Source organism: Ascaphus truei, chromosome 4 (genome assembly GCF_040206685.1).
Source record: "Ascaphus truei isolate aAscTru1 chromosome 4, aAscTru1.hap1, whole genome shotgun sequence".
Classification (NCBI taxonomy): Eukaryota; Metazoa; Chordata; class Amphibia; order Anura; family Ascaphidae; genus Ascaphus; species Ascaphus truei.
Window position 1 is genome coordinate 125,524,309 of NC_134486.1, and position 20,873 is coordinate 125,545,181.

Consider the following 20,873-nt stretch of genomic DNA (forward strand, 5'->3'; position numbering starts at 1 on the left):
ATAGCAGTAATCTTCTGTATTCACCATAACACACGTTTCTCTTCTTGTTACCATTGTGAAGCCCTTTTAATTTTCTCTAGCAATTTCTATTTTTTACATTCTGTAAAAAGCTTCTACCGTCGTACACATCAAGGCAAGGCTGTTATGGTAACCCTTTATACAGATTTGGAAAAACTGAAAAGCAACAAGTGTCACATAGTGAACTCCATTTTTTTTATACATTTATTTTAATTTTTGCCTTTTAGAAATTAATTGTAAAACATTGAGAATCTCTGGAATGACCAGAATATGACATGTATTTTAATTATGTGCACTAGAAGCACTAACCACACAACCCTTTGTTGGTATAGCCTCTTATAATTATTGTGTCAAGTACACGCTCCCCCGTATATTGGAAAGGGGTTAACAGCAAACTGTCCGCCCAGTTGCCTCCCACATCCCCCAGAGGAAACGAAGAGGAGCATGCACACTGCAAAAATCCTCTCACAGCACCCACATTACTCTGCGACCACCAGAATGTTAGGGTAACCTTGAGGACTTACCCTTAACGAGTTTTTGGTCCCCTTCTTCCAAGCATAAGTCACAAATGTAACAAAATCCCAGTTCAACACAACAGGATGATGGCACATGTCCAAACATTAGGACAGTCACTTCTAAGAGAAACCGATTTAATTAGACCTCAAAGGCAGTACTCATTCAATTTTAGGTTTACTATAAAGAAAATTAAGATGACAAAATTACATCCAGTACAATAAGACCAGACCGTTTATGAAATACAAGGGAATAAAACAGAACACCTATATATTATCAAATGCAGCTGTGTGAACAAGTACCCCAGATGTCTTCAAATAGGTTCACCGGGAGGAGAAAGTATGTGATTCACATACAGTATACAAGTATACCCCAAGACCAGTTTAATTTGTGAGCCTTACTCTAACATTTTTATACAGTACCTAACTCCTTTTAGATGTGTGCTAAAATTCCCGATCATTAGATGATATGTAGGAGTGTCACTCTTGCCTGGCTATTTAACAGTTTTACAACTAGTGGTCTTGAAGAGCTCAACCAAATCTTTAGCACCATTAAGCGTAGACCGTTGTTGCTTATACTGTATATGGGTAAATGCTTAAATACAAAAACATTACATACATTATGACTAGTGAATTATATTTTATATTATCAGCTTTTCTTACTCTTTATTATTTTGTTTGTGGTGATCTTTCTCGAATACAACTAGTGTCCAGAATACCCTTCACTACATTCCTAAACCAAAATGCTATATTTGAATTAAAGCGCTATGATCTTGTTCATGTGTATAACATAGATATAATAGAACATGTTATCATTTAGCATCAACCTTTTTGATGAAACAAATATAATTTTATCGGTTTACACTCAGGCATATCTGTGCAATTTTGCCCTTTGCTTTGTTTAATTCCTTTCCTTATGTCTTAACTTATTAAATAGCTTCCTATTTGGTTAAAAAAAAAATATATATATATATATATATATAATGCCCAACTTGGTTAAATGAATCAGTCATCAGTGAGTAGGTTTACTGGCTATGCACGTCTTTAACCCAGGCTGTGCTGAAAAGCTGTGGAATGAGACAGGCATAAGATTATAGGGGTCCATGTTCAAATGGATAAGAAGCAAAAAGTGACACTGAGCTCATTTGCATGTCATTTACCAGAATCCTTGGCTGCAGTGGTAGCATTGTATGCCAAGAGATAATGGGAAAAGCAGGTTTGCAGACATGTCTGAATCTGCTCACAAGTGGTATTTTTATTTTGCTGTTTCTGTAAAATGTCATTCTAAACCATTTTGCGCTATATTTGCTAAAAGAAGAAAAAATAATTGTAACTTCAATGAAAGCGACAAATACAGCTGTGTGGATAATGGAATAAGCAGTTTGTGTTACTCGAATGTCAGATTCTAAGCTTGGCTCATTTAAGTAGGAGGTAAGAAACTTGGTTCCTGTGGCAGATCTGTTCTATCCTGATTCATCTTCTGACTCCTCCACACGTGCGTGCTACACGGAAACTGGTTACTTAGCAACTCTACCATGCCTTTTCCCTTTTTTTTCTAATCTTAAACTAAGCGTCTGTCACATTGTGTTGTGGCTGTCAATGCAGTGCAGCAACCTCAAATTAACCGTTTTAAAGAAACACAATTTACCAATCTCCCACACCGTTTTCAGACTGTTTGATAGGTTGCAGATTTGGGACCAACGTCTTCTGCATATACATTGCTCCATTTGGAATTCTGTACTTAACCATAAAAGACTGTAATGATTAATCACTTGAGTCCCACAGAGCTGATTTGAATTTTTTTTTTCAAAACAGCTTTTCTCTCATTTGATCTTACTTGACATGAACAGGAAATACTGTTAATGGAAATGCCCACTCAGTCAGAAGCAAAAATACTGGCTGATGGAGACAAAAGGACCACTGGGGTCGGCCTCACTTCGGAGGCCAATAGGAAGCCTCAAAATCATTGGGCGATGTCATGGAACAGGATTCCATATTTCTCTGTCTCCCTTTGCAGTTCATGGGATTCATTTCGCCCTAGTTCAGCTGCCTGTTATTTCCCTTGTCTCAGCAGCTTGCTGCATGTGAAAAGGCAACATTTTGCTACACGTTGTTTACTCAGACATAGTCAGTGAGTTGCTATAGCAACCTCTGCCTTTCTCTCAGAATGGGCTAGTCTGCTCTCTCCCCCTCTGCCTTGCTCACATATGGTCTGTCCCCAGGCTATCTTGTTACCCAGAATACACTCACATTTCCTTTTCACCTTCAACATTGGCTGAGTGAGTACCTTCTGTTATTTGCTCTACTGGCAAGGCCTCATCCTTTTCACCTGCCCTTACACCAAAGCACCCACAGAGAGACATTTTTTCAACACAACATCTCATCCACAAGTGCCTGTCTTTATCGCTGCTTTCCTAAATAAAGTGAAGAAAATATACAGGACTTGTTGTGGTTTGGAAAGAGGGCTGAGTTGAACCTATCTGGGCTATTCATACCATACATGACTCTGGCCTCAGAATAGGCGATGACGTGGTTTTCAGTCAGTAACCGCACCACCATTTTGTGGTTCTGTTTTTCTCTCAAGGTGGCATTAAGAACTACAGGGTGGTCAGGACAGTGTAGATGTAGTGTAAAAACAATAGGGAATTACTGCTTAAACAATTTACCAATGGAATTTATTTCCTTAAAAAGATTACAATCCCCCTAAAGTATAATTATCACTTTTTTGTTTTGTTTTTGTGTTTCTTCTTTTTTTCGGGTCCACTTCCTTTGCCTACCATCTAGTGTTATGATTTACCCTTATTCTCTTGAAATTAATTATGCTGCCAAACAAAAAGGAATTTTCCAAACAAAACATGTAAGGGAAAAGACTTAATATGAACAATCTCCCTGCACATACAGCAGAATTTACAAACCATGTTACAGTATCACAATCAATGGATAAAGATCGTAAAAACACACTCCAACGCATCTGATCACTATACAGACATTTAAACAACGTTTAAAAAAATAAATGTAAAATATTTATACTAGTATGATTTGTAATAAAAATAAATCAATTAATGTACCTTTTTAACCTACTGAACACGCTATTTATTGCCATTAATGAAGTTTGGTTGTAAGAGCAGTCCCACTTAGCCGGTCAAAACACTTCTTTCTTTCTTTTTTTATAACTACTTATGTGTATCCTTTTAAGGCTACGGCCCCGGTGTCGCCGCTACACACGCGTTGCCAGGCTGGTGGCGCGTGCAGCTTTGTTCCCCGGTCTGTGCAGAGGGTAAGACTGGGGGGGTGGCCATGTCGTCACCCGGCATGTTCGCCCTCTGGCTGAACCGCTGGGGGGCGTGGCCAGCGCTCCGTCAAGTCCTGAATACCGTTTTCCTGTATTCAGAATAATCTGGCCGCACGTTGGCCAAGGTAGGTAGCGTGGCTGGCCCCATGGAGGGGAGGTTCTTGTACCTGCAGCGCACGCCATAGCACGCGCTGCAGCTGGGACCTAGCCTTATATACATTTTTGACATACACAATCTGGCAAGCTCAAATCCCAGACCCACAGTATTCTATATTTGTGTTGCTTGGAAAATGACCTCAAATATACGGTATTAATGGTAAAAAAGAATACACATCCAATATAACACATTATTTAGTTAATTTCTATATGTTTTGTTTTCTCATAAGTATGGGTCCTTTAGTTAAATCTTTATCAAACCTACACCCACTTCACGTTTAAGCAGGTTCCTACACTACCAATGTTATATTGTGTCCTTTTATATTTCCTCCACTGCGTAGTAGAGAAAAGAGGAAATAAAACAATAAAGTGTTCGTAGCATTGGATGCAGGACATGTATGAGGTGCCTAAGGGGTTAAAATTAAGAGTACGATGTGTGAGCTACAGTGGAGTTAAAAGTGGTTAAAAACAGTAGTGCTTTAATAAATGTAGTAAAAATATCTTTAAAAAATAAAGTGTGTGTGTGTGTATATGTCTGTGTATACACACGCAAAAACATTCTTTCATCAGCCTTGGAGTAAATGAAGTCTATTGCAATGAGGGATCAACTTATAGAAACAAGTGCAGGACTGATTTCCTCTGTAATGAACTCCATACAGCTGAACCTCGTTATAACGCAGTGCTCGGCGTCCACATAATGAGACTACGTTATAACCGGGATCGCGTGTGGGGGGGGGGGGAATGGCCACTGCGACCGGGGTTCCGCTTCCGCTGAGGGGGAGAGCTGAGCTAGCTCTGTGCTACACCTCCCTCCTGCTGTCTCTGCTTGTCTCTCCTCCTTCCACCCGTGTCTCCAGCAGTCAGAGCTGCAGGCACTGCTAGTAGTAAGGGTAGTGTGCTCGGCTGAAGGCTGCAGCCGCCCTTCTTCATGCCTGTTTTACTCACATCTCCCCGCCCACTGATCACCCCGCACAGCAGCTTCTCCTCAACTCCCTCTCAATGCCAAACCTTTCAGGGACACCAGGTGAGCCTGCCCGGTCTGCACATCCAGATAAGGTGTGTGTGGTTACAAGTGTGTGATCCTGTGATCTCAAGTAGGCTCTCCCTGCCGTGCAGGAGAAGTGGGTGGTGAGACGACGGAGGGGAGGGTGGCAGTAGCAAAACCAGCCAGATGAAGCATGTTTGCTACGTACCAGAGGCATAGCAGATCTGCTTATATAATAAAAGCCTGTGGCTTATTGGTTAAGTATGCTAAATATCCTCCAGACAGTGCATTATGTAATTGTTCAATCAGAGTACAGTAGCTTTCATTGTTCTGTATATGTTTACTTGTTTTTACATAAAAGGGTTAGGAATGAACAGCTACATTGGATCACAGGGATTTAATAGCGACTTTCGGCTTTTCTACTAATGTAAAGGCAAATGATACTCAGGATTCCATGTTTTACACAAGTTCTCCAAGGATACACCAACGACTCAAAACACTTCACAGTAATTAAACTGCAGATATAAAGGCCACTATTCAATATGATGAGATACAGTTAATGTGCAATAAAGTTTAATTGAAGCATCACTATTTTGCTTCTGAATGGGGGAACGATTCTGAATGTTTCTTGAGTTACTTTAAGTTGTCTTACTGCATGTAAATAATGTCCTGCCTCTCCTAGAACGCTTCTCTGATACAGAGCAGGGGAGGGCGGGGGGTGGGTTTGTGTGTGTGTGTGTCCATTAGCAATAAAGCATTGAATAGATTGAATGTTAAAAAAAAATGCTTTTTAAAAACGGGAGCTACACTCAGACCGCGTTATAAGCGGATCTGCGTTGTAGCGGATCGCACTATCACGGAGTTGAGCTGTACTAAGTGTAGTGAGAATTGGAATTGGTATAAAATATTTTTATTTTTACAAGACATTCACATTTTATATTTATATAAGAGAGGGGGTGGGGGGGTGTCAGACAGGCAATCTTGGTTATCATTTCCAGAATTTTCTCCTGACCTGACCTCGTCGTCCCTCGCTCCGGCTTTTGTTTCTCTCTCTCGAGGCCCTCTTCTTCGATCGCTAGATCAGTTGACTCTCTCACCTTCTATTCCCCACCTGTGATATATTAAGTCTCTGGCCAAGGGTCCCAGATTTTGTAGAACTTCTCTGTGGTATGTTTAAGGAAAGCAGTGAGTCTCTCCATCAACATCACCTCGTTAATTCTTCTGATTACTATTGATCTGGAGGGGGTAGTGGACTCTTCCACGCCGCCGCCAAAGCACATCTGGTGGTGGTTAGAATATGAGAGATTAGGCGCTTTAGATGGTGGCTCCCCTTCTCCACCCGCTTGGCCAACAAATAGACTAGAGGATCAAGAGGAATCTCGAGATCAGTAGCTTCTTTTATGATTCCCTGAATCATTTTCCAGTATCTCAGGATAACCGGGCAGTCCTACCAGATACCATATCTCTGACCAAGCCACAGGCCTTCCAACATTGATTTGAGGCACTGGGGAACATCTGTCTCAACCTTGCTGGCATAAAATACCATTGAAAAAATAATCTTATATATTTATTTCGTTATTGTGCAGATAGAGAACATTGCCGCATTGTCGCAGGTGTCCTCCCTATCAACGTCCATCTCCAAGTCCAATTGGTCATGTAGCAGTGGTTTACTACATTTCCTGCTGATTCCAGCCCTGCATAGATCCTAGTTATATGACCTTTTTTGTACTTTGCTCTGTTACACAGTTCAAAATTGGATAGATCTGGGAATTACCATTTTCTGGATGTAGATAGATAGAATGAAATGTCTTATCTGCAAATATTGGAACGGGAAGGTACGGTGCGTTATACTTTATTCTAAGTTCCTGTAAACGTAATCGTTTCCCTTTATAAAAAAGATCTCTACTCCTATTGATATTCTTCCTTTTTAAATTGATCAAATTGGTTTGATCCAACCCCCGGTAGGAAGCTCGGTTTATCAAAAAAGGCCTTTGCATGCAACTAGAAAAAGTCCATTGAAGAGCCACCAAATTAATAAAGAGAGGCTTGACATGAGGAGCAGCTAGCTAAATTAGATTTGTTTACATTAGAAAAGAGGTGTCTAATAGGGGATGATTGTAACTATATACAAATATATTCAGGGTCAATACAAGGAACTTTCCAAAGAACTATTCATCCCAAGGGCAGTACAAATGACAGGGTTATCCCTTAAGGAAGGCTTCTTTACAGTAAGGGCAGTTAAAATGTGGAATTCATTACCCATGACTGTGATGACAGATATAATAGATATCTTTAAAAAAAAAAAAAAAATGTGGACATCTTTTTAGAAAGGAAATGTATACAGGGATAAATCAAATAAGTAAACATTGGAAGGATGCTGATCAAGGGAGAAATCTGATTGCCATTTTTGGAGTCGGGAAGGAATTTATTTTTTCCCCTTAATGACATCTTTGGCTAATGTTTAACTGGGGAAAAAGGGTGACTAAGGCAGTGCGACTGATGTAGGGCACACTGAATATATAGTGTGCTGATTTAAGGATCGATTCAAACCGTGTGGCTATCTGTATATAGCCAATGTCCTGCATCCAGAGGACTCCACGTTGGAGATGCTCAAATTATATTCACTGTATGTGAGGAGAGAAAGAAAGACATAGTGTAATACTGATGGAGAAAGTTATTGTGGCCAATAGACCACTGCTATAGGACAACTATAGAATATAGAACTCAGGAAATAGAAAATGCCTCAGATTGTCTGAGACTAGAACAGGTAAGTGAAAAAAAGTACAATTTCTTAAAAACAAAGCATGTAAAAACAAGTCGGTGGTTGTCCAATGGCAAAATTGGAACCTTACTCACGACAAGTAGGTAGATAAATACGTAAGTAGCATAGGAAGGAGCTTGGAAGATGCGGGCATCTCCTCCAGTGTCTCGCAGCTGCTGGAATTGCCTTCAGATGACGTGGTAGCGTCCCAGATCCAAGCGTCCATGCGGACGTCCGCTGCAAAAGGTGTCCTGCTCTGCTCGCTGATGAATGAGATCGGCGTCCCAGTAGAATATGCCTCCTGGCAAAGGTCCCACGAAACTTAGGTCGATGGGAAAAGTCATTTGTCTGGCGTCAGTGTAGTGAACGGAAGGCGGACATTCTGGCTTCTGCTGCGCAAGGATGAATGACCTCTGACCCTACGTTTTGCGACTCATTGCTTCTTCAGGGGTGTATGATAGATGAGGGGCTAGTCTCAATATATATATTATCAGTCCAATTAGTCGTTTCAGAGGCCGATATGTTACCCAATTAGAACAAATTGGTAAAAAAACGGCAAATAGTAAGACTGCAGGACATAAATGGCACAATGAATCGACTACTATCATATTCATAATCTTAAAATGCTTATAAATCAAGATGGGGATATGCCAATTTTTTTTATAAAAAACAGATCGGGAAAACTAATGACCGCCAATAAGTATGTGTTGGTAACATCTAATATACATATGAGGACATAGCGAATATGATAAACTAAAGATCTAAATATAAAGTGTGTGTTTGTGTTAATGGAAATGTGGTGTCAAAAATATTAATCTATGATAAATTATAAAACAACAAAAAAAAATCACCAATTGTGTATAATATAGTGTACAACTAGCTACCAAATGTGGCCACAGGGAAAGAATCCCCAGCTAGATGATAATTAGTTTAAAAATGACCAGGAATAATACTGACAATACTATGGCTTGACGATAAAATAGGCAATTGTATGGGAGACAAATGGACTATGCCAAATACAATCTTGAATAAACAAGGAGAGACAAGGCAGCAGTAAATTTAATTAATATTCTGCAAGGAATGTACTCCGATTGAATTCTATGTTGAGTCTATTCCCTCAACATAGAATTCCCTCCTTGCCAACTGGTTGGCTCTATTCCCTCCCCTCCAATGGTATAATGGAGCTTTAATAGCTTTGCATTTAAGACCACTTGGATTCGGATTGTGATATAATAAAAAATGATGGGAGACACTGAGTGACAAAACCTTGTCTGATATTATGTATGTGTTCGTATAATCTTTGTATGGGTCTGCTGGTCATACTCACACTGCAGACCGCAGGGACACACCATTGGATAAATTACATAAGAACGTTTACAGTTGATGAATGTAGTAATGTTGTAAATTCTGGATGTAAAGTTAGATCTAAAAGTAAATCCACTCATTCTAAAATGACAGACTGCATTTAAAGCAAGTATAATACCCTTTGATGGATAAAGGTTTTTTCATGGTATTCCTATTGTGTTCAAGAGGACAGCTACAGTAGGAGACAGTTTGGATTTTAAATGAACAGCTTTATTAAAAATGATCTTTGGTGTATCAGGAAGAATAGTAGAACAAATGTCGTCGTCCTTCAAAATAGGCCAATATTTCTTCAATATTTTTCGTATTGTTTGAGCCATTTGATTATATTGAGTAATAAATGCCATGCTGTGAACAGAATCTGATGTCTTGTTTTTTCATACATTAAAAGTGGGGATCTGTCCATATTGAAAACCTGGGAAATCATTAGATCCAGATCCTCTACTGCAGTGTTTCCTAATTAAATTTAGTCGTGGAACCCTTTTATATTTTGTAAAACAGAATGGAACCCCTTAAATATTTTTAGCGTAGCACATGAAAAAAAAAAAAAAAAGAAATGAGCCGCATGCGAAAAAATTGTTTGGTTCAAGATCATTTTTAAGAGACCCTCACTGCCCCAATACATTTTTAAAAGACCCCCACTGCCCCAATACATTTTTAAAAGACCCCCACCGCCCCAATACATTTTTAAAAGACCCCTACTGCCCAATACATTTTTAAAAGACCGCCACTGCCCCAGTACATTTTTAAGTCCCCCACTGCCCCAGTACATTTTTAAAATACATACCTCCCCCAGCACCTCATAATCCTATTTCTCCCCTGCACCCCTCATCATCCCCATATACCCCCACTGCATCTCACACCCCCCACCCTCTGCCACCATGGATCTTCCACCACCCCCCATATGCCTACTTGGTATCCTGCCCTGCGGTTTCTGGCGGTGGCAGGGCAGGAGGAGGAGGCGGCGGTGGCGAGGCAGGAGGCGGCAGCAGTGCAGGTGTCAGCGGCGGCGGGGCAAGAGTAGGAGGCAGTGGCTGTGAGGAGGCGGCGGGGCAGTGGGGGGTGAGGAGGCGACGGCGCAGGTGGAGTCACGGCAGTGGGGGGTGAGGAGGCGGCGGCAGTGGGGGGAGGAGGAGGTGGCAGTGGGGGGGGCAGGTGGTGGTCAGGGCAGTCATGGCTGCACGCGCACACACATGTTCTAGCAGGCACCGGAAGTGCTGCACTGCTAGAGCGCCATTTTGCAGTCCTGACCAGAGTGCGGGATTGGGGGGGGAGGAGAGCCATGGTGGAACCCCTGGGACTGCTCCGTGGAACCCATTTGGGAAATGCTGCTCTACTGGATACTTTCTATCAATTAATTTGGACAATTAAGTTTTAACTGGATGAATTGGCCCTTGGGAATATTTTTAACCCATGATGGTTTGACTATTGACCATCAAATAAGTGTTGGCCTGGACCTCCTTACAGAATGTTTTAGTGCATATTTTGTTCTCAACTATGAATATTTCCAAATCCAGGAACTCAATGGAATGTTTGTTAAACTTGCACGTAAATTTCAGATTTCTATTTTTATTTATGTGATGCCCAACTGCTTCATGCTGCCCTTCTAAACAAAAAATACATAATCAATGTAGCTACGCCAGAGCACCAGGTTCGCACCGAGGGGACAGTTGGTCCAGATGTAATCATCTTCCCATATGCCCATAAACAAACTGAGGATTTGAGATCTGGTGACATTTGATGGTCACATTCCAATGTTCTCAGAAGTGCTTGGCATCCTTGGGTGTGGTGTGATGACATGACTGGTAGCAGTGGACATCTTTTTAGAAAGGAAAGGTATACAGGGATATATCAGATACGTAAACATGGGAAGGATGTTGATCCAGGGAAAAATCTGATTTTTGGAGCTGTGAAGGAATTTATTTTTTCTCCTTAGAGACATCACTGGCCAATATATTTAACTGGGTTTTTTGTTTTCCTTCCTCTGGAACAAAATATCGGAAAAACAAATATTGGATAAGTATCTGTCATCTAAATTTAACTTAGGTTAAACTTGATGGATATGTTTTGTTTTTTTTCCCAACCTTAAGTTTAATGGTTTGACTGATTTGATCTTATACAAAAAAAAAGAAAACTATTCACACGTAGTATTGGGGACTAATACTCTGATCATGAAAAGACATTAGATAAAGATATAAAAACTTTAAAGCTTCTGCTTACGGTGGAAAAGTTTTTAAGATAGCGTCAATCCGCTCCATTTGACTATTCTAAAATTCATTTGCATGTCAAATGTTAAATTATGGAATTTTAAAAGAAAATATATCTGCTAAATAGCCACCAGTGTGAAAACAACTTTACAATAAATTATCCTTAAGAACTGCAAATTGGCAAACGATGCAGTATTCAAACTAGATACAGAAGCAGTTTGTGTAATGAATTATATTTTTGTTTATTAGGAAGCGAACATTAAACATGTTTAATATCTTAATGTTTGCACTTTATTGCAACTCCAGTATATCGGAGTCAGCACCTGTTGTGTTTTGTTTTATGTGTATGTGTATAGAAAAAATACAGAAGTGCGCGAAAGTACAATTCAACTTGAAAAAGATAATTTTTTTAGATGTAATGGATGCTGCTACAATGTGTAGGACACACACAATGCCAAAATATATATAAAAATATAACAAACAGCGCAAACCAATACAATGTATTTAAAATAATAAACACTGGTGTAAATAAATAGTCCAATTGTCCAACTGTAGAGGATGAGGTTTTAATATATCTAAAAATAAAGAGATGATGCCAATATGGTGAAGTAAGTATATTCAGGACTTTCACAGCATAAGCACTGATTCTACTTACAAGATAAAATAAGCATATCTGTAGGAGCACAATCTTTAACCGCAGCCCACGAAGCTCTGGCGTAGTCAGATCCGTCTCCAACACACCAAACGCCACCGGCTCTCAGGTGTATTGCGGTGACTGCAATCAGAGCTCCTGCTCTCTCCCACTTCTGAACTTAGGTGAAAAAGCACTTAAGATCTTAAATCTGCGTGGATGCTTTATGTATTAACATAATTTGGAAAGCTTGAAAAAAGTGAGTTGGAAAGTTATCGCTTCTTTTACAAGTGGTAAAATGCCTTGATAACTTGATTTGTTTTTTATTTGGCCTGTATAAATGTAATCATTTTGTCAAAATATATTGTACACTGATCACGAATTTCTGCAGTGGACGTTGTTCAATTTCTAATCTCCGTTCTAATGAACCCTGTAATGTCTCATGTTTATTCATTATATTTCACACCTTGAGTTTTCCACTGTATTTCTCAAAATGCAGACGCAAGACTGTTTACAAACCGTTCCTTTCCTTTCGGCTATGTGGCAAGGATCTATGTAACCAGAAAAGTGTTATTTGCTGTGTATTATTGTATCAAAACAAGGCATTGTCTTTATAACGAATGTCTGTTTTGTCCAGTTGAAGCTTTGACGTTTCCTCCATCGTCTGGAAAGTCGTTTATTATGGGAGCAGATGAAGCACTGGAAAATGAGCTTGGGTTAGGCGAGTTGGCAGGACTTACGGTTGCCAATGAGGCAGATTCTTTGACCTATGATGTAAGTTGTGATACAGAAAGTCTATGTTGCACTAGTCTTATTTGACTATTTTCAGATAAGTATCCAGTTGAACGTAATAGTAACCCTCTCATACATGCCAGCAAGCCACTAGTATTGAATAATGTTTAGGGTAGTCATGTTTTCTTTTTACCCTTTATTGTTGGGCAAGTCAAGACTACAAGTCCCAGAATGCCTTATTTATGCCAGTTTAGCAGGACTTATATTTTTTCTCTCTAAGGATTGTGTATGTAGTTTCATTTTCAGGTTTGTCTTTGAAATCTGGATCTGAAATCTGTTTTAGATTAAATGTTTAAGAGCATCTAAGACTAGTCTTGTTTCACTGAGAAATTATACATTTTTCTAATATTTGTGTGATAAAAAAAAGGTTCACTGTAAGCTATTGTCCGTAGCTTGCCTTGGAAGATTTCTAAAACTGACCACACACAGGGGGGTGAAAGTTCTGGAGTACATTCAGTAGTGCAAAAAGCAAATGAGCAAACTTTAAAAATATTCTATACTGTAGAATTTTTAGTTACTGGCAACTTTTCAAGTACTGTATATTCCATTGAGCACAGACTTGCACATGGGACCGGATTTGGTTGCATGAACATGTTTTGACAACTCCGTAAAATGTTTTTCATAATGTTCAGTTCTAGGATAAGACCATTTCCATGATGTGCTACACATTAATAGTGCTTCGACGTCCGTTATCTGCTGTATTGAGTATAATGTAAAGATTATTAGCCTGTTTTAGTCTGGACTGTTTTTGGACTCCAGTTATTGACAACCCAGTAAGGAGGAGGTGCAAATAAAATTAAGCTATTTAAATTTAGTTTAAATAAACTCCTTTAAATTAATGGTGTTCCATTGAACCTGTTTTTACTTCACAGATAGCAAACAGTAAGGATGCATTAAGGAAGACGTGGAACCCCAAATTCACACTGAGAAGTCACTTTGATGGAATACGGGGCCTCGCTTTCCACCCGTTGGAGCCAGTCCTTGTAACCGCATCAGAAGATCATACATTAAAAATGTGGAATCTCCAAAAGACTGCCCCAGCCAAAAAGTATGTTTTTACAGTTGATAATCCTACGTACAGATGTATCCAACGTTATTACACCACCTTGTAGCAGGAGAAACTACCGTATTTTTCAAATCAGCCACACGTTGGACAGGCATGGGGCTGCCATGGTATTTCAGCCGTGAGAGAGCACCAACGGGTGCAACAACATTGGCTACATCTGTACTGGCCAGACGTATGCTTGTCTACAAAGCCATCTCTGGGTGCTTCATTTCCAGACTTTTGTGAGCTTATGGCATCTCAAGTATGAAGCTAGAATTTCACATTCCACTTAACTCGGAAACCTTTAATAAATTGGTTAGTACTTAAACGTTGTTCTTTGCCAAGTAGTACAAGAGCATAAATAAACTAAAACTGATAGATGTATTCCTTTGTAGCTAAGGGCAAGCCATGCAACTCGAGGAAGAAAAGGAATACTGCACACACACTAAAATGCTAAGAAATAGTAAGCAGTAATAGTCAACACAATACCAATAACTAATACCAATAATCTGACATTTTAAGGGTACTGCTACAGTGGTCCAGGGCTTAAAAAAAAAAAATACCACTTTCAATTTTTTTTATGGCAATTAGTGTTCCATCTGTCCTGTATTCCTTTCTGTGAATTTTCTTACAAGAGCCGTTCATAAAGCTATTTAAATAGTCCCAAGTGAGTGCAACCTCCCACTCACCATTTGGTGTGTTTTTTTGTGAAATTAAGTACCTTAATACTGGAAGAGCCAGTTGATTTCAGTTTTGTTTCTCTTTTTTTCCTTTGTGTGTGCATGCTCATTGCCTGAGATTAGCATGCACCCAGATATTTAATTTACCAGCAACAGGCAGCGCACGGGCCCCATGTTAAATCAAAGGGATCAATCTCTGGCCGTTAGCTTGTGTAGCTCGTGTGAACATTCTTAAATCTTTAACGTATTTGAATCCCTCCTAACGAACCCACTATTTGCCTTGATTTAGTAAATAAATGTACAGAATGGGAACCAAGGGGTCACATGGAGCTGAACCATTTACAGCTCCAGAGGCTCCCTTGTTCCAATGATACTTACCAGTGACGTTACCCCTCTTTATTTATTTATTTTTTAATGGGGGTTAAAATGATTGTCCAATACGAAGCCGCAACAGATGATGTGACTTCCAATTGGAGTGAGATTTTGCAGCCATTTGTTTTCCCCTGGAGAGAGATTGAAACCAGGTAAATTCACCTGTAAGTATCTCGGGGATCATGAGAATCCCTAGAGCTAAAAAAGAAGCCCCAAAGTTCCACTGCTGTAAACAAATAAAAATAAAAAAATCTTTCAGTTTAAAAAAAAAAAAAAATAGGAGTGTGTTTTTGTTTTTGTTTTTTAAAGTAGGCCTGAAGGCTATACAATACAAAGTTAAATACTGCTAAATGTTTATTTCTGTCTAGCTATGGATTAACTATTGTATTGCTCCAAGAAGTCTTGCCGGTCAATGTTATTTACTTTGATAAATGTAAAAGGTAGTGGCCGGGAGCAAGATTTGTATGAGATAATATTGTGGATATTTAACCATTTGACTACATTCTCCTATTATACTATGAAATACTGCGACTTATACTGTAGGTGTTGCATATACACCATAATCTAGGCCTAGGTATAGCCAAACAGTGATGTTTTGTTTAGTTTTCAGATGTTATCTTCCCTTATATGGCAATACATGCAGCTTGATTAGTCAGTCAATAGTATTGACTTACCAGAGTTGTCTAAATGGATGTTAATGGAGATTGCAACTAGCAAGTTATGTAAAATCCTTTCAAACATTGATTACCCAATTATATCAAAAGACTATGTTCTTAATACTTGTTGCCAAAATTGACAATAAGACGAAAGGATGAGTAATTTCCTACCGTTTAACTCGATTAACGTAATACGCTTTCTTTTAGCTTTTAATGTGCTATTTCAACATCCATGATGAACTGTAAATGAATTACAGGTTCAAAAAAAGTTAAGCATATCCTTTTAAAACATCTGTTGCAATACAAGACATTATTTGAAGTATCAGTCTGTTAAAGGGATTTCAAATGTGACTAGTGATTAAAATCATTCCGTGAAAATATGAATGTCAAGATGTCTATGTAACTTAACTGTAAGTCCCAGATAACTGGTCAGTTTAATCTTGGGAAATATGCATATGGACGTAAAACGATAGGGTAGCCATGCTTTGCACTTTTTTTTAAATGTAAGAAATACATGAACTACATATAGTAAAGGAAGCCAAACCACAAATTCACCACAGCAGACTTCGGTGCCAGAACAAAACGTGGAATAGCATTTTTCCCAAGAAGCACCCTCATGGTTTAATAATTTTCTATTAATCGTCAAAGGAAATGTTGAAATTCAGAAGAAAGAACAAAACATCATTCAAATATATTTAACTTTTGGACTCTTATCAATTTACCTCTTTCAGCGAAAAGGTTAAAAATAGTTTGGACCAAGATAATTGTTTTCATGACTGATTATGGGAACATATAATGCCCGTCGTCCTGTACCCTGTCTGGAAAGATGCAACTTGACACATGCCTTACACATAAATACACGACTTATCGTCTATAGATGCTCTTGGTCTATGCTAAACCTCTCACCGTTCCACCTGAAGACTCTTCCCTGCAATGTTTTATCTCCCTCTGCATACATTATTGAATATACAAAAGTGGCCTGTTTTATTTACTAGGAAAACTCAGTGGGAGCGTGAGTTTATACAGTATGTACTTTTAGCGTTTTGTTGCAAGTAGATGATCCAAACTGACACAAATTTTGTTTTGCCGTAGGAGTACTTCACTTGATGTAGAACCAATTTACACATTCAGGGCACACAGGTAAGTGGAAGATCATTCGCTTAGCTTCTCTGATTTTGTGCACAATGTTTAGATAACAAAAATCGTAGTAGTAACATTCAGCTGTATTTTTCCCCAGCTTCGTATTCATTCCCCGACGAGCATTTTTACTTTATGGCCCACTGCTCCAGCAGCTTTGTCTTGGAGGTTGTTGGTTCACTGTTACACCTAACAAAAACAGATTTGCTTGTACAATCAATATATGGCAACCTTTCCTATCTATGATAAAAGAGAAGGAACTAGGTATTTTTGTGCCTGGGGCAAGTTCCCCCAACTGTGCTCCCCCCTCCATCCATTTAATTCCCTCTGCCCCCCCCCTCTCACCATCTCCCCCCACCCTCCCCTCTCATCCATTTCATTCCCTTTTTCTCCATCCACCCCCTCCTCTCGGCTAAAAGTCCCCACTCCACAGTCTCTACCTGTGGAGTGAAACCTGTGCTGGAACAGGAAGTTGGGTCAGACCACTGAGGCGGGCTCTGCCCTCCGCTTCTTCTGCCGCTTAGTGACTGCGCCTGGGGCAATTGCCCCGCTCACTAAACCCCTTCTCCCTCCTCCCCCACGCTGCTTAGTTCTACCTCTGAGTGATATCTATTCTATGTATTATGGCTAATGCTGGGTGTGAATTTTGCCAGATTCATTTGTAGTTACACTACAAATATATCATATTTTTAAACGTTTCTGTGCTTCTTTTCAATTATTGAAAATAAAATGACCTTACAGTATTATCTGCGTACTTCATTGTATAAGCCAAGTATTTCATTATGTGTCAAAACAAATACCATGTAACTGCCAGCAGGCAAATAATTGCCTGAACATGCTCAATATGTAGAATTATGAAGGTACCTACAGACAACACTGTAAGCTTGTTTTGTGTTATAGAAGCTGTACGGACTAAGGTTAAATGTTCAGAGGTCCAAGCAAAAACTTAATCAATAAGCTAATTGTTTCTTTTGTACATAAAATTGTGGTTTTTTTTGCATGTGATTATAATTTTGTATTCTATTTAAATAACAATCAAAAAAAAAGTTTATTTTTCTAGTCGTGTGTGTGTGTGTGTGTGTGTGTGTGTGTGTGTGTGTGTGTGTGTGTGTGTGTGTGTGTGTGTGTGTGTGTGTGTGTGTGTGTGTGTGTGTGTGTGTGTGTGTGTGTGTGTGTGTGTGTGTGTGTGTCTCCACCGTTGGCATATGGCCAATAAACAATATCACTTGTGAACACATTCACATGTCTTAGACAGGTCTGCAACCCTGCCTTTCAACCATTATCACCTAGCATACAGTGCTCCCACTGCAGCAAGGGATTCTGGGAAATGACATGCAAATGAGCACACAATGTGTCACATTTTGCCTGGAAAATCCATTCACATGGAGTCCGTTTAAGCAAATGCATCACCGTTCACACAGCTTTTAAGCACAGCATGGGACTAGCAAAGCAATATATCTAGATAGATATAGCTAGATATCTTTTAAAAGCATGTAAAATGCTGTTGAGATTACAATAAGGTGAGCATAAAAGATGAAATCAAGAAATGTCAGGGAGAGAATAGAAAAATAGTGATTATTAAAAGCCTTCCTTGAGGTGTGTTGCTCTATCAGTGTATTTTTCAATTTGTATTTTTTTTTTCTTTATCCACCCACCTGTGCTTTCTTAGGGGTCCAGTTTTATGCGTTGTAATGGGAAACAATGGGGAGCAGTGTTATAGTGGCGGAACGGACGGTCTTATCCAGAGCTGGAATACTCCAAACCCAAACGTGGATCCCTATGATTCTTATGGTATGTTAAAATAGCTGAAGGCACTTCAGCAGATAATTTACATGCATGGTTTCTGCCCAAGAAAACAATGTAATATTTGTTGCTGAGGCTTTTTGTATAATGTACAGTTTTACTCTTTACAGGGCCTGCAACATCTTTCGTTGTATGCCTGAATGGGTTAAGGGTCCCATCTATGCTTTTTTAAAACGTTTAGGGCAATATTTACGAAGAGATGCTATTCGATAAGTCACCTTCCGGCACGGGAAGATGCCCTATGGCATATTAAGGCCGCATTGCCCCTGCCCTTTGAGGCTTTCACATCATGCTTTGACGTCAGAGTGTAACTCTACTGACAATACAGACGGGGAATCCCCAGGCTCTCTTTCTCCCATATAAGCTACTTCAAACCAACTTCTTATAGCAACAAGGTAGGTGCACTTACAATGAATTTGTTTCCTTTTAAACAGAGCCTACTGTTATGAGAGGGGCATTTGAAGGCCACACTGATTCTGTGTGGGGCTTGGTGTACAGTGCAGCTCATCAGCGTTTGCTGTCCGCCTCAGCAGATGGTACAATTCGTGTATGGAACGCAGCTGAAGTCTCCCCAGCTTTGAGCATTTTTAACGACAACCAAGGTAACAGAATAACCATATTAATGAACAGATGGGCAAATATATTTGTGTATGTATGTATATATGCTTGCATCCTTGAAAAAGACATGGCTTTCCCTTTTTGCACCAAAACAGATTTTTCAAAGGTTACACCATAGAAATGAAGAAATGCAAGCAGATATCATGTAACCCAAGCGAAAGTGGCTGCTTTTATTTGGGGAGGCCAACTAGTGCATAAAGGGGTTTCACAACATTAAAACACATTTTATACAGCATTTTTTGGTGCACGCACATATACTTTGCTGTTTGTACACGTCTAATCCAAAACACCAATAAGCCTGAACACACATTGTAAAAAAAAAAAAATATGTATAAAGGGACAAAATATAGGTGCCAGTTTCACCACCACTGATCAGACAATGTCATTGCATAGAAGAAGGCTGCGGCCATGGTTATTGTGACGGTGCGCGGGGCGCGATCACATAGATGTACCTCTATGCGCCTGTCTGTAGAGCGCGCCGAGGCGCCAGCGCTCGCAATGCAGGAGGAAACAGAAAAATCTGTTTTCATGCGTGACGGCCGGGCAGCAGCCGGGTTACGTGAGCGGTTCGCCCAATGAGGACGAATCAGCTCCATGACATCTCGACAACGCCCCCGACACGCCTCCCCGTCTCCTGCTGCAGGCGGCGGGGAGAAGCCGAGTGAACGCTTGCGCCCTCTCCAGCGTTCACCGTGGCCGCAGCCTAAAGGATAGAACACCAGCTGATTATCTGCATCAAAAGTGGTTGATTGATTTGCAGCAATGTTTGATAGCTGTCTGTGGGTAGGTTTACTGGCCATGCTTGTCTTTTAAAGCTGAGTAGTACAACAGGCATGAGCTTATAGGGGTTCCATGTTAAAGTGGATAAGAAGCAAAAAATTACACACTGGGTGCTCATTTGCATTTCATTGCCCAGAATCCTTTGCTGCAGTGGAAGCATGGTATGTTGTGCGATTATGGGGTGAGGCAGGTCTGTTTATTTATTTATAAAAACTGTTTTACCAGGAAGTAATACATTGAGAGATACCTCTTGTTTTCAAGTATGTCCTGGGCACAGAGTTATAAAAAAATACATGGTTACAATAAAAGGACAGGGTTATGCAGTCAATTCACAGACCTTGTCTCAGCCACGTGAACGTGCTCATAAGTGTTGTAGATCATTGCAGCCCCATACCTGTCATTTTGAATAACTTGAAGAATAAAGAGAAGCACACTAACTGGGATACAGAATCACAAAGTGTTGGTTCAAGTTGTGACAAATTTACAATATGGGACTGAAATGTTGGTGCAAATCGACCACTGATGTAGTATCGCAGCAGATGTGCTGGGATACTCACTATTATTCTAGAAGTATAAAACCTTTCATTTTTTATAGAAATTGTTTCTTCATGCAGTTATACACAAGCCGCTGATCATGTTGAAAAATACATCCTTCGAGGCATAAATATATCATTAGAAAAATTAAATGTTTTTTTTTTTTATGCAATATTTTTTTTTTTAAATGTTTGTGTAAAGATATTGCAGCGAGAGTGTTGACTATGATGTAAATACTCTTATGGTACTAGAGTCCTACTTATTTAGAAAGATGCTTTATAGCATTCATTTCAATATCAGTGGATTTGTATCTCAAATATATTGTAAGTTTCTTTTCCTTCACTGAACACATGCCTTGCCAGTAATACTAAGCAAAATACACAAAGTCCATTGTACAACTGGATGATGCATTTACTTCTGGTCTTGCAAAAAGTGGATAAATAATCCGGCACCTAAAGTCTTGGTTCAATGTTACTAATACTGTGCAGGTGTGATCAATACAACCTTTTATAGTCCAAGATGCAACAAATGT

General features: G+C 39.5%; 1 protein-coding gene across 3 annotated transcripts in view; it reads left to right on the forward strand.

The window, feature by feature from the left end:
- Positions 1–20,873, forward strand: part of STRN (striatin) — a 131,380-nt gene that overhangs the window by 100,145 nt on the left and 10,362 nt on the right. For all 3 annotated transcript variants that reach the window (XM_075596553.1, XM_075596555.1, XM_075596554.1), the window contains 5 exons: positions 12,562–12,698; positions 13,589–13,764; positions 16,562–16,609; positions 18,276–18,397; positions 18,844–19,011. In XM_075596553.1, the coding sequence (XP_075452668.1) occupies positions 12,562–12,698; positions 13,589–13,764; positions 16,562–16,609; positions 18,276–18,397; positions 18,844–19,011 (651 nt within the window). The remainder of the gene's footprint in view (positions 1–12,561; positions 12,699–13,588; positions 13,765–16,561; positions 16,610–18,275; positions 18,398–18,843; positions 19,012–20,873) is intronic.